The following is a 22,231-nucleotide window of genomic DNA, read 5'->3' on the forward strand; positions in this document are numbered from 1 at the left end:
TAACTGCAGACTTTCCCGATGCAGTGTATCTCCTAATTTCCTGACTGCTGGTACCGAGGGTGTTAACTGTGGATCCAAGTAAGATGAAGTTGTTGACAGTCTAGGGGTACTTCCCTTTTTTTATGAAATCTAATTGACTCAATATTTTTTACTGTGATTTGAGTAAATGTTTACAAATTAAATAGGTTTCCATTCAACTATCCATACACGTATTGCTATAACATTAATCAGATGTCCACTTCTTCCCTGTAATTCTCATTTCCTTGAGTGCTATCTTAATCCTTTTTGTATTTTAGACTTTATTCTTTTGGAAATGTTGCTCTTTTAACTGTGTATGTTTGGTTACTCTAAGGAATGAGTGCTTCCCTGGTGATATTCCCCTTATAGGTTTGTCTATTGTGTGGAAACTCATTGACTCTTAAGAAATGTTAGTTTCTGAAACCTGTTGAATTTGTGGGTGACTGTCTTCATTTTTAATTCACATTATACACCTGAAGTTTTTAAACTTTGGAATAATAAGAAAATCTAGGGAGCTTATGTTAATAAAGATATCTGTACCTTACACCAAGGTTTTCATTTACGTGCCCTAGTGGTAAGAAGCTGTGCTGCAATCTCAAAGGTAAGAGGTTCAAATCCACCAACTGAGCCACAAGAGAAGGATGGGCAATCTCCTCCCTGGTGATTTACTGCCTCTCAAAACCTGCTGGAGGGTCAGCAATGCATCAGTTATGACTTGATAACACACCAACAACAAGAAGGCAGGGCCTAGGGATCTAACTTGTAACGAATACATCTTAGATTATTATTATTATGCAGGTCACTCTGACATTTACCTTCTAAAACCTTTCTTAGGGAACAATTCCAACTACTATCTCTGGAGGTTGGATGCAATTTAAGACATTTAATAAAACTTTATTGATCATACCAAGCTGTGCAGTGTCCAGGGATGTAAAATTACATAACTATTAGAGGAGAGTAGAAAAACAAACATACCAACACAGTACATATTGTGATAATGGTAGAAATTTGTCCTTTGAGTATGCAAGTGAGAAGTCTACAGGATTAGAAATAGAGAGGGTTTTTTTAGGGGAGGTGGGGGAAAGTGATGCTGAGTCCTGAGCTAAATGTGGCCTGGTTTTTATTTTTGTTTGGAAGTTGTGTTAAAAGTCTGTTTATTCAGTGAAGTTGTTGTGTGCTCTCAAGTGGGAACCAATTCATAGCTGACCCTCCAGGATGTTTTCAGAGACTTTAAATTGCACCAGAAGTGATTCCCTATTTTCCCCCTGGAGAGCAGCTGGTGGGTTTGAACATCTGCCTTTGGTGTTTACAGTGCAACTCTTGACCCACTAGGCCACTAGAGCGCCTCAATGACGTAGGAATACATTTTTTCTTTCCTTTTCAGAACTTCTCTTTTCATTCTGAATAATCAGTCTTTGAGAACTTTAAGATTCTAAGCTGTTTACATCTGTGATGGTGAGATTAGAACTGTGTTCCACAGGAGTTCAATGAGTAAATTTTCAGAAGTAGAGCAAAAAGCCTGCCTTCAAAGGCATCTCTGGGTGGACTTCAACCTCCAGTCTTTCAGTTAACAGCTGAGTACATTAAACTACTTTTATCATTTGGTTATTTTAATCAAGATTTTTAGAAAGAGTAAAATAGTCTTAGTTTAGTATATTCTCTGATGTGGGGGTCTCTGAAAGTTATCAAGCTGTGAATTTAAAGTTGACATGTATATGCCAAAATGTGAAAATAATCATTAGCAGAAAGAGATCCTTCTAAATCTAATAGTATCCAGAAGCTACTTTCCTAGGAACAGAACTGTGATACCTGTCTCCCAATAATGGATATTTTAATTGTTGACTTCTACCAAAGGGAACATATGGGAAAAAATGCCAAATTTTTGTACCATCTGAATTTACTGGGCCTATTATGACTAGCAAAAAAAAAAAAAAAACACACAAAAAAAACCCCAAACATGACTCTATCCTTCAATATCCTGTGAAATCATCTTTCAACTAAAAAACAAAAAAAAAAAAAAGAAATTTAGCTATATTGGGAAAAAAATATTCTCCAAGAGTATCAAGTTGTTTTAAAGAACTATCTATGCGAAATAAAAGGGCCAGCAAGAACTCTGCAGCGTACGTGATAAGTTCAGGGGTGGTTGTTGTGTACTGTTGACTCAGAACCACAGCTGGCCCTCCAGGGAATTTTCAGAGGCAGATAATCACATGGGAGGAGATTTGCTCTTCATTTTCCAGTGGAGAAGCTGCTGGGTTTGAACCGCATGCCTGTGGCTTTGCAGCACAGATTCTTACCACTAGGCCACCAGAGCTCCCTTAGAGGTCTTAAGTCTAGTCAATGTTTGTAAACACTGAGGTTATAGATAGCAAGAAAGAGGAATGACCTGAAGAACATGACCAATGATATTGAATAGTATATGTAGATCTGCTGTGTATATTTATACTAAGATTAAAGTAAGTACTAATTATAAATAGCTGTGGGCTTTAAGAGCAGATAACCTCTTATTTGATATAACCTCCTGTTGATATAAAGGAAATGGACACTTGTGTATCAATATTCCTGTCTCATAAATTATGGGGTCTAGAGGCATAACGTTTCCAATTGAGGTTTTTTAGTCCATTTTATGGTAGAGAAAAAGAGAAAAAATTAGAGCTATTATGCAGGTGCTTTAATAACTCATCACTCCTGAACTCTATGGACATTGCCCATGACTTCCTGGGGAGAATAAGTCCCTGAGATCTAGCTTTTGCAACATAAATTTCATTAATATATCAAAAATTATTTCCATTATATTAACTTTTAGTATAAAATGCTGCTACTGATAATACTCATTGCCATCAATTCCATTTCACCTCATAGTGACCCGAAAGGACAGAGTGGAGTTACCCACAGGATTTTCAAGGCTGTAAATCTTTATTGAAGCCGACTGCCACATCATTCTCTCGTGGAGCAGCTGGTGGGATCAACGAATGATCTTTCAAGTAGCAGCTGATGCTTTAATTACTGCACCATCAAGGCCCAGTAGTTAAGCATTCAGCTGCTAAATGAAAGGTTGACTGTTCAAATCCATCGGCTGTTCTGTTCCACTTTGTTTCTTGTCAAGGTGAGAACCTAGAGAAGCCTGTGGGACAGTTCTGTGCCATCACATTGAACCACTATGAGTTGGAATTAACATGATGTCTGTGGATCTGGTTCATTATAAAATACTGTTATATACCATGGTTGATATGAGTCTAAGTTGACCCATATTGACCCTGTGAGCAACAGATCTGAAATTTGCTCTATCCTGTATCGTCCTCATATCTCCACCATTCTGGAGGCCATTGTTACAGTGTCTGTGTCAATCCATCTTTCTCCATCCCTCCACTTTTCTCAGCACAATAACTTTTCCCAAGAACTAGCCCCTCTTGATGACAACATACCCAAAATAAATGAATTTTTGTTTTGCTATCTTTTCCTATAAAAAGCACTCTCATTTCCCTCTTTTCAAAACCAATATATTTTTATTCGTTTGTCAGTCCAGGAGATATAGACCTTATAACTAGTCCATTTTGTGCACCCCATGAAATAGGATGTTATTATAAAATTAAAAGTGAATGCTTACAAGATGTTGACAAAATTAAATAGCTCAGTCATAATTTGACTTTTAATTATTATGTTTTATAAAAATGTAATATAATATGCAGCAATAAAAATGTAAGAATAAAAAGCAATAAATATTTTGAGACAAATATCTAATATGTTGCTGTTATATGAGGCCGAGTTGGGACTAACTAATAGCTGATTCTCTAACTGGGTTTTTAGAGGCTGTAAATTGCATGGCAGGAGATTGCCCATATTTTTCCTGCAGAGCACCTGATGGATTTGAACCAGTTGCCTCTGGATTGGCAGTGCAACTCTTTACCCACTAAACCACTCTAATTTCTAATGTAATAGCTGATGAAAATGCATGTTTTTGTGTCTAGTTACCAAGGGTGTTGTTTGTAGGTACCATAGAGTTGACTGCAAGAAGTGAACCATGCCTGATGCCAAAGTATCATTTCAGTCTTCACTGTGCTCAAGCCTGGGGCTCTAGATAACTAGAACCTTAGCTCAGATACAAGGTTGGCCAGAATACATGCAGGAGTGTGTCTGTCTCTCTTAGTTGGCATGTTTCTCTCTCTGACCTTCCACTTTTCTGAACATGACGTCCTTTTCCAAGGACTACTCCTCCTGACAACATGTGTAAAGTATGTGAGATGAAATCTCACAATACTTGTGTCCAAGGAGCACTCTGGTGTACTTCTTCTAGGACAGGTTTGTTTGTTCTTTTGGCAGTCAGTAAAACATCCAGTATTTTTCTCTGACAATTGTGATTTAAAGACTTCAATTCTATTCAGTCTTCCATATACACTTTCCAAGTTTTACATACATATGAAACAATTTAAAATATAATCGTTTGAATCAGGCCTACCTTGTCTTTAAACTGAAAACCTTGCTCTGAGGACTTCAGGGAAGTCCTTAACAGTAGATTTGTGCAGTGCTATATATAATTTCATTATTTTGGCTGCTGCTGCTGTAGGTGTGAATTGTGAATGCAAGTTAATTAAATCCTTGACAACATCAATCTTTGTTCCATTTATCATTATGTTGCCTGTTGGTCTAATTATCAGAATTTTCACAATTTCTTTATATTAAAGTATATTTCATAGAGAAGGCTGTTATCTTTGATTTTTCTTCAGTGAGTGTCTCAAGTCACCTTCGTTTTCTGCAGGTAAGGTTCTATTATCTGTATTTCTAAGGATGTCGGGGCTGCTTTTGGAGGCTTTGTGTTGGCTGGAACCTGCTTGTGCTCAGTTTTGGTCAGCACTGAGCTGTGTCTTAGCAACTGGGATGAGGGTTGCCCTTCCTCTAAAGTTAATGTGGTGAATGAAGGCTTGACCATTTCCAGGCTTTCCCAACCTGGAATCACCCTGATATCCTAAGCTGTCCCTCAGTTGATATTCCTGTTTTGTCCAAAGCTCTCTGTACGAATGTAGTTCTGTCTTGAGGAAGAACATCTGCTTCTTCACCACCATGATAGGAGGAAGGCTGGAGGGACAGGTCTCAGGCATTAGCTGAGCTGAGATACAGGGTTGGCCAGAATGCATGCATGAGTTAGCTTCTCAGTGGGAGCAGCAGAAGACAGTAAAGCAGAAGATAATGTTAGATGAAACGTAATTGGAATAACAGGAATGATGATATGGAAAATGTGAAAAAGGAAGTAGACATGAATATAAGGAAATAATAGCCTAGACCATGAAAGGTTAGACCTAGACTTCATGAAAGGTTATTGTTGTTAGATGTCTTCTAGTCAATTAAGACTCACAGTGACCCTGTGTATTGTCCAGTCTTGCTCCATCCTCATAGTCCTTGAGATATTTGAGCCCATTGTTAAAGTCACTATGTCTGTCCCTCTTGTTGAACATCTTCCTCTCTTGCTGTGATACTCCATCCTCCCAGCACAATGTCTTTTTCTAAAGATTGGCTTCTCCTGACAGTACACCCAAAGTATAGGAGATGATATTCCACTCTAAGAAGCACCTTTGTTTTACTTCTTCCATGATACACATGTTTGTTCTTTTGGCAGTTCATAAGTTAGTATTCCTCCAATTCCACCAATTCTAAGACATTGATTCTTCTTCAGTGTTTCATATTCATCATCCAGTTTTCACAAGAAGCAATTAAAATTACTCTAGCTTGGATCAGGCACCCCTTAGTCTTTAACATCCTTGTCTTTGAGCACCTAGGAAAGGTCCTTGAAAGCATATTTTCCCAATGCACTATGTCTTGATTTCTTGACTGCTCTTACAATAGATACTGACTGTGGATCCAAGGGAAATGAAAATACTGATTTTGTCTATTACTACATTGGAAAGGCTTTTATTTTATTGATATTGAGATGTGACCCATATTGAAGGCTATAGTTTTTCATTTTCTGCATGCAGCAAATGTTTCAAATTATCTTTCAGCTAGCAAGGATGTGTTATCTACCTACACAGCACAGGTTGTGATGTGTCTTCCTCCAATCCTAGTTTGCTCAGCATACAGACTGAATAGATATGAAGAAAAGGTACAAACGTAATTCACAGTTTTCCCAATTTTAAATTATACTTTGTTCATACAACTGTTTCTTAGTCTATGTATAAGGTTCACAGGAGCTCGAGTAAAGATTCTAGGAGTCTCATTCTTCTCATTGTTATCCATAATTTGTTATGATCACAAAGTCAGTTGCCTTTTCATAAACAAGAAAACACAAGTAAACATCTTTTTGGTATTCTCTGCTTTCAGCCAAGATCTGTCCGACATCAGCCATGGTATCATTGTACTGTCGCACATATTTTAAATCATCTTCAGCAGGGATTTACTTGCATGTGGTATGAATTGTGTTGTTCAGTAATTTCCACATTTTGTTGGAACAGCTATTTTGGGAATGGAAACCAATATGTATCTCTCTAGTCATCTGACCAGGTAGCTGTTTTCCAAATTTCATGCTATCAATGAGCAAGCACCCCCAGAGCTACATCTTTGCTTTGAAACATATAAATTGGTATTCCATCAGTACAGCTTGACCATCCTCCTTCATCACCCGTAGTTCTTGATCTTAGGCTACTTCTGAAATGCTTCAGTGTTGACCAGTTCTTTTTGGTAAAATGGCTTTGTGTATTCCATCCATATTCTTTTGATACTTCTTGTATCATTCAATATTTTTCCTATTTGTTTGGTTTTGGTTTTGCATTTTGTTTGGTCTTTTTAGGTTTAACTCTAGTAACAGTATCACTCTCACATGTTATATATTCAATATCTCAAAATATGTGTCAACTTGGTGTGGCCATGAATCTCAGCCTCATGTTATTATTCACCACTTTCTCATTTGGCATTTTTACCCTTTGTGTTCCCATCTGTAGCCTGTATTGTGTTAGTGAGGCAGGATATGAGCCACATGACTACATTATGTCTTTAGTCAATCTTTTCTGGGACATAAAAGATTAACTGAGTACAATTCAGAGGGACCTCCTACTATCAAGAAAGAAAAGCTAGGAGTGAATCACCTCCTTTTAACTTGAGGCTCCTACATTGAGAGCCTAGATGCAGGGGTTGTTTAATTTTACGAAGTGTGGAGATCTCCATCGACCACATCGATGCTGAAAAGAAACAAAGAGTTTCCTTGAGAGCTGACAGGGAGAAAGCCTTTCTTTCCCTGGAGCCAGTGCCCTAAATTCAGACTTCTAGCCTTCTAAAAATAAATTTCTTTTCATGAAAAGCCATTCACTTGTGGTATTTCTGTTACAACAGCTATAGATAACGAAGAACAACACATACAGCCTTCCTCCTCATTGCACCCAGATCAAAAGGAAAACACACACACACACACAAACCAAAAATTTCCAGATACTTCTTGATTAGAGGAGAAAGAGAATAAGACAAGAATATAATTCCATTAGGAGCTAAAATAATTTATTTCAAATTATTTAAAGATCAACCTAAAACTAAACTAGGATAAAAAGGTAAATACCTATCTCTAAGAAGTTTATTTATCTTTTATTTCTGGGATAATGTGAGGAATTTGATTGGAAAGTCCTAGAACAAGAATTTGGTATAAAGGATTGGGAAGATATATTGAGATGTATAAATTCCTTAATTTTTTGGAAACTGTTGTATTAATATATATGGAAGCTGTTTCACTGGATATTTTAAAGACTTAGTATACTCTGTTCAGAAGATAAATAAAGGGTAGGAGTTTTTAAAAATGCCATTTCTACCAGTGTTATCCTTTCCTTTTTGTTTATGTAATATCTTTCAGGAACAAGTTAAAGATGCTAAAAATAAATGAAGTGTGTTTAAAATCATTTGGAAAAAATACACTGAGGCAATTGTGAAGGAATTAAGAAAAAAATCAAGTTTTTGGATATTTTTTTCTTAATTCTCCTTTGTTATTGTTTTGTACTTTCGAGTTGGAACCAACCATAGCTGAACCTCCAGTGAGTTCTCAGAGGCAGTAAAGCACGTGGAAGGAGATGAGTCATCTTTCTCCTGCAGAACAGTTGGTGGATTCGAACCACATGCCTTCAGGTTATAGCCCAATTCCTTACCACTAATCCACCAGAGTTTCCTTATTCTGTTTAATAGCCACTTGCTCACTTGTTGAGGTCCAGAATGACTGGAAATGATAGTGAATACTTTCCCTTTCCTTTCCTCATGAAGTCAGGGCTAGTCACTGGAAAAAAAAATTTATTAAAATTTCCAAATAATTAATTCTTCTAAACATGTATTGACCTTATTTAGATGAAAGGAAAAGAGAAAAAAGTAGGGCTTTAATAGGAACTACATTACTATGGCTACAGTATTTCACTCCAAGACTTTCTGGTTAGGTCACTCAAGCCATCTGAAAGGAAAGTAAAAACTCACATAGCTATATTTCACTTTACAAAGAGCTACACATTTTAAAACGCCTAAGTTACTGCCACTGATTAGTGCTGTTTACCAAATAGATCTGACTTTTCTCTTTGGGAATCTGGTCAATTCCATTTTACTACCTCTTGTATGTTAAGAAAGGATCTCTAGTGCTGAGTGCACAGGGTGTTTGCTGGTAACTAAACCAGTTAGTGGTTCGGATCGACCAGCTGCTCCATAGGAGAAAGTTGAGCAGTCTCCTCCACTAAACATTACAGCCTCAGAAAAATGACAGAGGGTTGCTGTGAGTTGAACTGACCTTGACAGCTTTACGTCTGGCTTGGTTGTGACTCCTTTGGCAAATGAAATATAGCAGCCATAAGTCTCGTATGGGGTCAAAACTCAAGAGCTCATGTGTAATTGAACAGAAGTCCCTTTCCCTTACAGTGACAACCAGCTCCACAGGCGGAGTTACATCAGCCTTGTTCTTGGAGTAAAGAGATGTGGCACAGTACCTTTCCTTTAACCTACATGGACGTGTAACATGCTGAGAAATCTGTTTTTGTTGTGGTGTTGTTTATTGTTATGTGCTGTCAATTTGGGACCAACACAAGTTTTCAGACACAGTAAATTTCATGAAAGGAGATCTCCCATCTTTCTTCTGCAGAGCGCCTTGTGCAAACTGCTTTCCTTTGAGTTGGCAGCTTAGCTCTGTACTACTAGGTTACCAGAGCTCTCTATCTGTTATTGTAGGACACTGACATTCGGAAGTTACGTTGTTACTGCCCCACAATCTATTCTGAGGGAAACAACAAAAATTTGGATATTATTTTCTTTTGTATGTTGTTATGTGCCATCGAGTTGCTTGCGATGCATAGCAACCCTTTGTACAGCAGCAATGAAACCTTGCTCTATCCTGAGCCAAACTAATTATCTCTGACACATCTACCACCATTACCCCAGTCACTGAATCAATCCATCTCATCCAGCTTCTTCCTCTTTTGTGCTTTCCCTCCACCCTCCCAGGCATGATGTCCCTCTTGATGGACTCATCCCTCCCTTCAACATACCCAAAGTATGTCAGACGAAACCTCAGAATCCTTGCCTCCAAGGAGTAGCCTGGATTCACCTTCTCAAGGATGAATTTGTTTGTTCTCCTAGCAGTCCATGGTAGGACTCAAGCACCACCAGCTCAAAGGCATCAATTCTCCTTCTATCATTCATAGTCATTGTACAGCTTTCTGATGCATAGCAAGTAATTGTGAAGACCATGGCCTGGATCAGGTGTAACTTGGTCTCCAGATTGACATCGTTGCTCTTCACTACTCTGGAGATTACTTTTGTATATTGTATATTTTAGTACTATTTTGTATTTTAAATTATTGTGCAGCTCTATGCCTTAGTATATAACATTGCATTTTAAATATATTTTTTCTACCATTTTGATTGTTTTCTTTCTGATAGTACTCCTACTTCAAATATTTAGAAATCAAAAAAGAAAGTTTCCCTTAATGTGTGTGGATTCTAATGCAAATTTATTCTTTTTTTGTTGCACGTATTGCTCTTATATAATGTAGATCGATATGTTATACCAGTTGGTGACACATTGACTCATCTTAGAGAAAGGCACCATATAATCTAGTCTCTTTATCCTCTTGTGAGGTAACTGCAGTATTGAAGGTTTAGTGGCACTCTGAGTACTTCTGCTGAGATTATAATACAGATAATGATGGTAATAATGACAGTGCTGTGATAACACAAGGTATTCAAAGAAAAGATAGCACTCTAAAAGCACACGTGTTTTTAAAAGACAATCTAATTTCAAGTAACTGAATATCGATGCTTTCTGATATCAGTGTCAAAGTACCTAGCTAACAGCATTGTACATTTGAAAGTTTTATTAAAATCAGGAGAGGGTTGACTAGCTATGAAGATAAGGATGTTGTTGGGGTCCGGGTGGGGGGAGTAATAAATGACCTAACTTGACACATTAGCTACTTGTTGAGTACTTTCCTCAGTAAGAATTCTTTTAGGGGAATAAATATTTTAAAATTTGTATTGCTTTGTCTTTCTCTGAAGTGTAATTTATCCTATTTTATGGCATAAAGAAATCAATCTTGAAGAGAAATTTGGAATTTTATAATGGATCTGTAGGAATTGAACCATTTCGGATGATTAATTTTGAGTCTGATAATGGCATGTATGAGCTTCTAAAGTGTACTTGTAATAGGCCCTGTATCAATACCAGCAAAAGTGGTTCAATAAACCTTGTAATACTGCAGTGTTGTGACACATTAACAGGGTACATGATTAGTGCTGTTATATCAAAACAATTTTTTTAAAAAAAATTCTTGACTATCTTTATGATCATAGCATCTCCAACTACTTGGCTGAATGTTTTTCTGTACATAGTTCTTCATGACACACATGCGTGTATTATGCACAGAAAATAACCTTGTTGGAAAAGAAACAAATATTTCCTGACTGTTTAGCAGTCATAGTTAACATGACTGATTCATTCATCTTGTTACTGTTGCTCTTTCCCTTGTTCAGCTCAACACAACTCATTTCTGTCCTGTCCAAACTGACATTGGCTGACCCTCCATTGCCTTTGGCAGATTATAAATCATATAAGTGGAGACTGCCCATCTTTTCCCTGCAGTTCCACTGGCAGATTTGATCCACTGGAAAGGCATAATCTTTATATTAGCAGCACAACTTCCTACAGACTATTCCACAAGAGCTATTTCTTTGGTAGATAGATATTTAGAAATATATCCAAGACAAGAGCCTCACTGATGTAGTAGTTAAGCATTTGGTTGCTATCTGAAACATTGGTGGTTCAAACCCAGTAACAGTCCCAAAGGAGAAAAGACTTAGTGATCCACTCCCTTAAAGGAGCAGTTTTCTCTGCTCTATATGGTCTTTATGAGTTGAAATTGACTGTATGATGAACAAAATACATAGTTAAGACACAATGCTTTAAGAAATGGGAGGGAAGTGCTGTGAAATGAAAAGGACGTGGTTCCACTCTTAAGGGGTTAACACCATAGCTGAGTAAACAGGTACATAAGTAGACATTCATTACTGTCTATATTGAGTGCTGCTATGGAGATTTGTAGAAAGCATTACTGGAAAACATTGTAAGAAATGATTAATTCTTTCTGAGAAAGGACCATGGAAGCCTTCACAGAAAAGCACGAAGTTGAACTAGGCATTTCATACATTTTAGTACTTAGAACTAATTAGTATTATCAGAACTATTGAGGAATGTATCCACATATCTATAGTGGGTAGTTAGAGAATAGTCCTCCACAAAGACATTCTGCACTATTTTCATGGCATATTATTCTATGTTTTGAAAGTTTAGGGAATTTAACCTCTGGTTATAGATGAACTAATGATATAAAAATATTTGCCAGTATGACTGGCCAGTTGTAAGGGCCAGTCTATGGGATTAGGACAGAATTTGGAAAGACCCCCTAAATGCATGTTAGCTGTTAACTTTTAAATTATAGAACTGTGATGCTTCTCTGAACATAACATTCTCATTTTTCTAATTCATCCCAGCTCATTACTAACAAGTAGGATGTTTGTGAAATCTAAACAAGATAAAGCGTGTACTTTGCACAATTAATGATACAGATTAGAAATTAAATAAATGTTAGCTATTATAACTATTAAGAGTAAAAGACAACTTGAAAATAAAGTTTCTGATAGAGTGAGGAGCAATTAGGAAGGTATTTCAGATCTAGAGAGTGTAGAGCAATGAGGAAGGTAGAAAACTTGGAACTGGGGAATGCTTTCTAGAGAAGATCTGTCTGGATGTTGGAAGAGGTGAGAAAATCACTTGGTCAAAAATCATTATTTGGAAATTGTTCAGACGAAATGCTGATGACTCTGTTTTCTTAAAGGATAATTGTTGTATGTTCTAGTTGTCCCCAGTGTCAGTGAACCGCTAGAATGGAAATGTTGATTAACAGCTCTGGAGTGAGATGTCAGAATTTGACTGTGGCTTGTTTGCAAACTCTGCTATGATTACTCTCAGTGGCCTAATTGCTTAATTTATTGATGTTTTGCTGACATGTTTGTAAGCAACATTTCTGATTGCTGATAACGGACGATTTCTGTTCTGGCTCATTATCATATGCTTGCATTTGATTTGTCTGATTGCTGCAGGTGGAAACAATAGGTGATGCATACTGCGTTGCCGCAGGACTTCACAGGAAAAGCCTCTGCCACGCAAAGCCCATTGCTCTGATGGCCTTGAAGATGATGGAGCTTTCAGAAGAAGTGCTGACACCTGATGGAAGACCAATCCAGGTAACCCTCTCAGTCATTTGGCTTAAGGCATTGGTGCACTTTAACTGAAGAGCAAAGAAATTCTCTTCTGAATTCTACTTACAGATTTAGACTAAATACTCAGAAAGGACTAAAGATGGAAAGAAGCCCTTAGGATCCTGGAAGAGAACAAATGAAAGTGGACCAAAGTAGGAAAGGTGATATGAAAGGAAAATGGACAGAGGAAATCCAGGTAGCGTTTTCGACAAGGGAAGGGAAAACTTACTCCCGTTGAACAAGTCACCAAGTCCAAATGTAGGGGTGATGATGAAAATCAGTCAGCGAGAGAATCCAAGACCAAGAAGCGAAAGAATAGAAAGCCTGGAGAATGTACTGTTGATGTATACAGGGGTCCTTATGAAGCCTTAGGCCTTGGGATTGACTGAGCATGGCTTTTTTATGTCAGAGCTGAGAAGGTAGAGCCCATCAATGACCAAAACTCTTTCAGATGTAGGGAATGTTACTCCTGATGTTTGGGCTCCTTATTGCTTTAGTCTGAGATTTACCTCTAGAGACTGGTTAAGGTTACCTGGCTGTACGTCCACCAGTCCTGTGGTGGAGCCCAGATGGCTATTATTATGAATCCCTGAAAACTTAGAGTAAAACTTACCTGTGGGGAAAAGAATATAAGTTCTTAAGTATGAGTAAGTAACCTTAAGTATATAACATAATACATGAAAAAGTCTTCATTGAGTGAATTTAAAAGCTGATTATACACATTTAAAGAAATAATAAATTAAAACTTTGAAGTGAATAAAGTTTCTATAATTAAATCTAAATGATTAAAATGATAAAATACAAAGTACACAATATGTAAGAAACATGAAAGATAGAAGGGCAAGACGTACTAAATGTTTTGCTTTCTAAATGTAGATAACAGAAAGAAAGCAAAAAAAGAATTTTTTCTGGAATTATTAAAAGATACCAGTTACTTCTCAATCATAGTAATCTTAAAGTATTCTATAAAATATAAATTATCAGAAACAAAAAACTAAGTACATCATAATAAGATTACAGTACACTAGAAAAAAAGGGATTGGATAATTAAAAACACAACATTAGTGGGTAAAGATATAATTGTTATTGAGTACTGTGGAGTCAGAATCAACTCACAGTTGACCCTCCAGTGGGTTTTCAGAGGCAATTTATTGCATGGGAGGAAATTGCCTATCCTTCTCCCGTTGAACAGCTGGTGGACTCAAAATCTCTGCCTTCGGGATTGCAGTGCAGCTTCTTGCCACTAGGCCACTAGAGTGCTCTAAAGGTATAATTGTTGTTGATTTTCTTCGAGTCAAGCCCAACTTATGAACAAAAGGCCTGAAGCCCCTCTACAACTGTCGACATTTATCAAAGTTCATAGTTTCCCGAGGCATGTTATTTAGGAAGTGGATGTCACTCCTGCTTCCAAAGATATAATAGGATAACCAATTATTTGAGGGCAATTTGTTATCCAGGTAGAAAAAAAAATTGGTTCTCTATTATGCCTTGTACTCAAGTCAATTCCATGTGGGTCAAATATGGAAAAACATAGTATGAAACTATAAATTCTTAGTGAGGTGTTGGGTCTGCAGGCCCAGGGGCCTGGAACCTCCCCTCTGGGAGTTAGCTGCCAGCTAGCATCTTGATGGTGGTCACATCAGTCACATAAGGGAAGTTTTTGGGATGTGTTTGATGTATGTTACTGCTCTTCCTCCCCCAAAAGCGGGTGCCCTTGAGCCTTTGACTAAGGGTAGAGATGTGCTGGAGGGTATGGCTTTAAAATTTATTAATTTTCAAATGAATGTGCTTTAAATAACACAACAATCATTTGTCTATTTGCTGTACTGAACAACTTCGAGTTGCTGTGATGCTGCACATTGTTCCATAGTCTTGTCAAATACCATAATGATTAACCATTATATACAATGTTTGAATGAGCTTCCAGTTTGATTTATGCTGGGAAGCAGTAACGGCATCCACTTCCTAAGCTAGAAGCCTCTGGAAACTCTACAAACTCTCTAAACTCTGTAAAGTACAGAAATTGTATTAGTTAGAGAACAAAGTTCAGGTCTTTTGTGCAAAGCTTATTCTGAGTTGTATTTGACTTGACACTTAATCACTGCTAAATGAGACTGTTATAACTGGAGGAACAATCTTCCATTTTGTACATCACTCTTTGTCAATGTGCTGTATGTAGTAACTTGGGTTTGCTGTGATGCTAATCCTTGTGCCATCGGGATATCAAATACTAAATGGTTTGCTATTGTGGACAGTGTTTGTGGAGCTCCCAGTTTTCAAACAGGTTTGGAAGCAGGAGTGGCATCCACTTCCTAAACCACATGCCTCTGGAAACTCTATGAACTTGGAGAAATGATGATAGTTATGGAAAGGCATTAGGTCTTTTGTTCACAGAAACACTGAGTTGTGCTCGACTCAATGGCAATCAACAACAACAACAACAAAAATTCATAATTACAAAATCTTTACTTTTAATAGAGAATAATTTCTTATACACTACTTATGTAAAGACATTATACACAATAAAGCAGAATATGTGTGAATTTTATCATAGTAAAAGTAAAACCTTCTTATTCATCAAAGAACACAGAGTGAAAGATATAATCACAAATGTGGTTGTATTTGCAACATGTAAAATCCATGAAAATATCTTTTCTGTGTTGTTGTTATGTATCATGGGTTTGGAACTGACTCACAGATGATTCTCCAGCAGGTTTGCAAAGCTACTAAATTGCAGGGAGAATATTGTCCATCTTTTCTAATGAAACAGTTGATAGATCCTAACTAAGTGCCTTTATATTGTCAGTGTAACTCCTTACTCTTTAGTACTTACTGGAGTTCCTCATCTTTGGCATATTAATAGTATGCTGTATATAAACACATATACAGGGAGCCCTGTTGGCCTAGGCTATGGGGAGTTCCACTGTTAATGTAAAGGCTACACTTCTCTGGTTATTAGAATACACCAGCCACTCAGAGGAAGAAAGATGGGCAGTCTCTTCTGGTGCTATTTACAGACTTGAGAAACCAGTGGAGATACAGCTAATGATTGCTTCTGACTCAATGACAATGAGAAAGGAAGATAGCTATAAATAGGTAGATAGATAATATATAGATAGACATAAATTATTAAAAGTATGAAGGACAATTCAGTTGCAAAAATAAGCAAAATATAAGCATAAAAGATAATAAAAGTTATGCAAGCATATAATCAATTTAATATAAAGTAATAACATTGAGACATAGCATTCATGCCTACTAGTTTGTCTCAACTTTGAATGTTGTAGAGGATCTGGAACAACAAGAATTCTTGCATGTAGCTGCTGAGAGTCAGGTTACTTGATTGATTCAGGTTACTTGTCCTTATCTGGTAAATTAGAATGTGTGCATATCCTATAAACTAGCAATTTTTCCTCAAGGTATTTGCCCTGAGGATGTAAATATTTGTGCATGTCTAGCACAAGTTGCACATAAGATTATTCACAACAATACTCAGTAATAACTGCAAACTGGAGAGACCGCAAGTAATGATCACTGGAATGAATAAATAAACTGTAATGTGTGTATACATAGGTATATTTTTATATACATATTACACATTACAGTTTATTTATTCATTCCAGTGATCAAGGACTGCAGCTTTCAATGTGGATTGAGGCTCAATATCAAGAAAACAAAGATTCTCACCATTGGGCCAACTGGCAGCATCATGATAGATGGTGAAGAAATAGAGATTCTTAACAGCTTCAGTTTGCTTGATTCCACAAGCAACATGCTTGGCACCAGCAGCCAGGAAGTTAAAAGACATATTGTGATGGGAAAGTCTGCTGTTAGAGACCTCTCCAAAGTACTGAAGAGCAACATTGTCACTCGAGACTAAGTTGTGCCTGATACAGGCCATGGTCTTTGCACTCAACTTGTTTTGTGTTAGAGAGCTGGACAATGACTAGGGATGTTAGAAGGAGAATTGATGCCTTTGAGATGTGATGATGGAGAAGAGTATTGAATATACCAGGGACTGCTAAGAGAATGAACAAGTTAATCCTAGAGAGGGTGACACCAGGCTGCTCCTTGGAGGCAAGGATTCTGAAGCTTCATCTGACATACTCTGGACATGTTGCAAGGAGGGACCAATCCTTGGAGAGGGGCGTCATGCTTTGGAGGGTGGAGGGACAGTGCAGGAAGAAAAGACCCTTGGTGAGATGGATTGATTTCAGTGACTGGGATAATGGGGGTGGGTGTGTTGGCAACAGTGAGATTGGCACAGGATTGAGCAGGATTTAGGGCTCCTAGGGTCACTATGAGTTGCAGGCAACTCAATAGCACATAACAACAACAACAACGTGTGTATACTGTGATATGCTACACAATTAGGGAGATAAATGAGTTCAGCTGCTGGCCTCAAGATGTATGAATCTCACAAATATTATGTTGAGCAAAAGAAACACATCATAGGAAAATAGCTTTGTTTCATTTAATTAAGTTTAAAATTGGCAAAGTTAAAAATTTAGCAATATTCTTTTTAGAAATTATATGTTCTGATAGTAAAATCTTAAAGGAAGCAATGAGGATGATTAAGAGAAAATTCAGTTATTTCTTGCCTCTGAGAGAAATATGAATTAAAGACGCTGTTGTGTAGGGGGAAGGTGTGGTAGGGAAAGCACCTGTAGTGACCGTATGCCAAAGCTGTTCATGTTATTAGTATTCCTTTTTACATGCATATATTCTTTTTCTTCTTATACTGGGATATTTTTAAATATGAAAGGCAGAGTTTCTTAATCATCTTGTCAGTGGTGAAAATAGAGAAGTTTAGAACATTAAAAAAATCTAGTTTATGTCCCCTCAGGGTATAATTATCTGGTTTGGAAATAGTTATTCAAGTATCTGACTGACATGTCTACCACTGCCAGCAAAAACTAATTAAGTAGAGGAGGACTGGCTCTCATCTGCTGTGAGGTACAAATACACATTCCACATTGAATTCGTGTCATTTATTGAGTTTTCTAGCCTACCTGTTGGGCAGTCTCATCATTTGGTATTGATTTCTATGTAGATTTTTCTTTTGTTGGGATATCATGCATATATTGATTTCAGCTATGTCCAAGCAACTTGGCATGACCAGAGAAGAAAATCAGAAAATTGCATTTTGCACTGCTCCCATCAATATTTTTATTTGTAGGATATAAAATAACCCCTGTCTTATGAATCAGATATTCTTATTAAATCAGAAGAGGAAATGTCCCTAAAGATTTAATAAGATTACAGAAAGATAATTCAAAATAATAAAACTGCTTTATCATTTGAGCTTCAGTACTAATTTATGTTAGTTAGCTTTGGAGTTCTTTTCCAACATGATTCTGAATTAGTATTTAGCTGGTGCCCTGGGAATATTTCCAAACTTATTGTGAAAATCTTTCATTATATAATGCTTGTGTATTGCTATAGAATTGACAGGTTGGTGGTTTATTATTTACCTCAATATATGTAAGTAGTCTTATTGGGAGAAGAATAGGCAGTCTCCTCCTATGCAGTTTACCATCTCTGAAAACCCACTAGAGGGTCAGGTATTGGTTGATTCTGACTCAGTCGCACACAACAACAATAACAACATGTAAAATTTTAAGCCAATTACATGTTAAATTATTTGAGTCACCACATTATTTCAAACCAAAGAAAACTCCCCATACTTCATAATTTCTAAAAGTAAACTATATCCTTTTGTATGCCTCTGTGAATTCTTACAAGATCCTCCTATAATGGGAAGATGTAATATAAGAACCTGGACAGTCATTTGTAATTACTTGCATATGATTGGAAATGTTGGTGATTCATTCACTTTAAGACTGTCTAGGTTAATTTTTTGACATGTAAAAATAACCAACAAAAGTAGTATTTTAATAATTCAGTCTTTAATACTCGGGCAAATTGTCATTTTATAAATACTTGCTGAAATTTAGAGGCTGGTTGTAGGCTGTGTCTGTAAAGCAAACATAACTGTTGTCTGTTTGTACAACAAATTCTGAAAAATTGGTCTGAAATAACTTTAATCCAACTTCTTTCAGACATAGTATTTTGCTTTTTTTTGGTAAATGCTAGATAAATATGATTATGCTGCTGGCTGAAAAATATGGAAATGTCTATTTCTTTTTTGTTTCCTCCCTAGAGAAAATGACATTCTTACATCTTAAACAATAGACAATTGGAAAAGAGTAAAATCAGATTTATTTTCTCTCTCCTTTCTTGACATAACCATATTGTGATTGCCTTTAAAAATTATATTTTTCTGTATGCTTATGTTTTTCAGTCTTGTAAGTTTATGTTTACAAAAATATTATGGATAAAAGTTTTAGCCACGAAAGACTGTTTTACTACTAATTTAATTGTTTTTTTCCTTATTAAATAAGTGTCTTAGGCTAGGTTCTCTAGAGAAGTAAAACTCATAATACTGTTTCTAAGAGATGTTTTTAAAGTTACTTTGGATGTATTTCTCAGAGTTTATTGTACAGATAGACAATATTAGTGTCTGCTGAGGAGCCCAAGCTGATCATAAGTAAGGATACTGGCTATTGTTTTTAGGTGCCATCCAGATGACTACGACCCATACAGACCCTGTGAATGCTATGTTTGTTTGAACCTCCTTACCCTGGACCACCCTTACTAGAACCCACTGTAGCAGTAACTGCATCAGTCCATCTTATCAAGGGTCCGCCTCTCTTTTGCTCACCCTCTGCCTTTTCAAATATGATGTCTTTTTTCCAAGGACTGTCCTCTTCTGACAGCATGCTCAAAGTGTGTGAGATGGAGTATCATCATTTGTCTCCAAGAAGAACTCTGGTTACACTTTTCTACAAGACATACGTGTTTGGACACTCCCTGAGATGTTCAGTACTCTTCTCCAACCCCACAACTCAAGGAAATCAATGCTTCTTCTGTCATTTTAGTCATTGTCCAACCTTCAGGTGCACAGCAAGTAATTGAAAAAACCATGGTGGCATGGATCAGGTGCACCTTAGTCCTTGCACTGACATCATCATTGCTCTTTTGTACTCTAGAGATATCCCTGACAGAGTATTTTCTCACTATGATATGTTTGGTTTTTTTATTTCTTGACAGCTGTTAACCAAGTGTTGATTTTGAATCCAAGTAACAAAGCTGTTGTCAACTTCAGTGTTGTCTCCATCTATCTCTCGTGATGTTGTATATTGGTCCAGTACTGACTGTAGAGGACTTTGATAAATGACGATAGTTATAGAAAGGCTTCAGGCCTTTTGTTCATAGGGTCGCTATGAGCTGTGTTCAACTCAACAGCAACCAGCAATAATTATCTGCAGAGGTTGATGAATCTGAGATAGGCAGGCAATGTGACTACCAAGATTCAAGTCCAAAACACCAGAGGTGATAAATCAAATGAAAGACTAATAGAACAAAAAAATTAGGAAGTACCACAAGAAAGTCCTTGTGTAGAAGGATGTGTGTAAGAGAGAGACAGTGAGCAAGTAAGAGAGAGAGAGCATCCATAGCCTGATGAGCTCCCTTTTCATCACATCAGAACTGTAATCAGATCAAAGATGTTCTCTCTCTCTCTAATCCTTCAATTTTGCATCACGGTTGACCACATCATGCCAGATCACATCATTACAAAACTGCCAAACCAGAAAATGATGTCCAAGTTGCTACATAATCTTGACTCTGGCAATAGCTAGACATTTATATTGTTTCTACTTTGTTCTTTAAAAGAAACACATGAAAAAGGGTTTGCTAGAGACCGAGGAGCAGGGGTGAAGATTGAATAAGAATGTGATTAAGATCTATGAGAAAGACAAGTAGCATTTCTGCCATTTAAGGCTTTTGAGGGAAATTTTGATACAACCTCGAACTCATTGCTATTGAATCATGGCCCCTGTGGATTTTTGGAGGCTGTAAATTGCCTGGAAGGAGGTTGCCCATCTTTCTCCATGAGACCATGGGTGGATTTGAACTGCCAGAGAGGTGTCACCTTGACTTAACAGTGCATCTCACTGTGGGCCCTGCCTTCATGAGTTCAAACATCTGAGTTTTAGTTCTGAACTGCACTTTGAAAAAGGAAATTCCATTGAATTTCATCACGCAGGCACACAAATTTAAATTCTCTTCATTATTTCAGAGAACAGTGAGTGTATTTTTATAATGAAGCAATTATAGTATGATTGTGAAATACAATTTTTAAAAAACAATGTATAATCATGTTGTAATACTAATGTGTTTAACAATCTCAATTGCAAATCAGGGAATTTTTTCTAACCTCCTAATCCCAAAGCAGAAATATCAATGAATTTACACATACTTTAGTACATTATACTGTAACTCCTTAAGCCTCAACTTTTAATCAGATTAGAGGATTTTGTTGCTGTTGCTGGAGATAATGTAATAATTATTCTCCATGTACCTTTTAAATACTTCTTATTTACAAAGGAAATTTGATGCTGTTTAAATATTTGGAGAGAGTTTATTTTTGCACATATTGCAGTATTTGACCTTGAAATTATGTTTTGAAAGAAGATCGTAACTGATTTGATAATGACTAATTTTTATAATGTGAGTTTTGGTGGCCTAGAGGCAAGAAGCTGAGCTGCAGTCCTGAAGGCATATGGTTCAAGGCTACCAGCTGCTTAATGGGAAAAGGATGGGCAGTGTCTTCCTATGTGATTAACTGCCTCTGGAAATCTGCTGGAGGGTCAGCTGTGGGTCAGTTCTGACTCTGTTGGACACACAACAACAGTTTATGAAATTATAATAATCATTTCTTTTTATCCTTATTGAAATGCCTAATCTCAAGAATTGAGTTTATTTGAAATGTTTTACTTATTTGAAATGTTCAACCTCAAGAACCTGTATGTAAGGAGAAAAACCCAAGAGGTCTGAGAACCCACAACGACACTTTATGAACTAATTGTTGAGACACTGAGCCCACTTAGCTACATTTCTCATGCTTTTTAAATAGACATAAGTTGCTTTTAATCTCCCAGATAAGACATTACAGCAGAACATTTAGTAATTGTTTTATTGCTGTTGTTGTTAGGTGCTATCAACTTGACTACTACTCATAGTAAAGCTGTGAACAACAGAACTCAACTGAACCTTGCCCACAGGGCTTGAGCATGGCAGGTCATGAGGGTGGTGGGCAAGTGGGCAAGGTCAAGGTTATTGTTTTAGTGTAGTGATTCCTTATGGAGATACTAGTAGTGTTGGTCAAAGTTATGACTAAGCATACTTACTAATAAATTTGCTTGTTCTGTATGGTAAGCTAATTTGGTACTGAAAATAATCTTTGAAAAATGTGTACTTAAAGTTGTTTGTACTTTCCGCTGAGGGTTTACCAGTGATTCAGATTATGAATGATCATCTAAGAGAACACGCCATCCCCTTTTCCTTATGAATCAGGGTGAAGTCTCTCTCAGGGAGGAGTGATAGGGAATGGCAA

General features: G+C 36.9%; 1 protein-coding gene across 1 annotated transcript in view; it reads left to right on the plus strand.

Annotated features, from left to right (window-relative positions):
• GUCY1A2 (guanylate cyclase 1, soluble, alpha 2) overlaps positions 1-22,231 on the plus strand; it is a 453,384-nt gene that overhangs the window by 323,819 nt on the left and 107,334 nt on the right. Inside the window, exon 6 of the mRNA XM_006887289.1 lies at positions 12,613-12,756. Within this exon, the coding sequence (XP_006887351.1) occupies positions 12,613-12,756 (144 nt within the window). The remainder of the gene's footprint in view (positions 1-12,612; positions 12,757-22,231) is intronic.

Source organism: Elephantulus edwardii, unplaced genomic scaffold (genome assembly GCF_000299155.1).
Source record: "Elephantulus edwardii isolate Elephantulus edwardi_28Jun2011 unplaced genomic scaffold, EleEdw1.0 scaffold00056, whole genome shotgun sequence".
Classification (NCBI taxonomy): domain Eukaryota; kingdom Metazoa; phylum Chordata; class Mammalia; order Macroscelidea; family Macroscelididae; genus Elephantulus; species Elephantulus edwardii.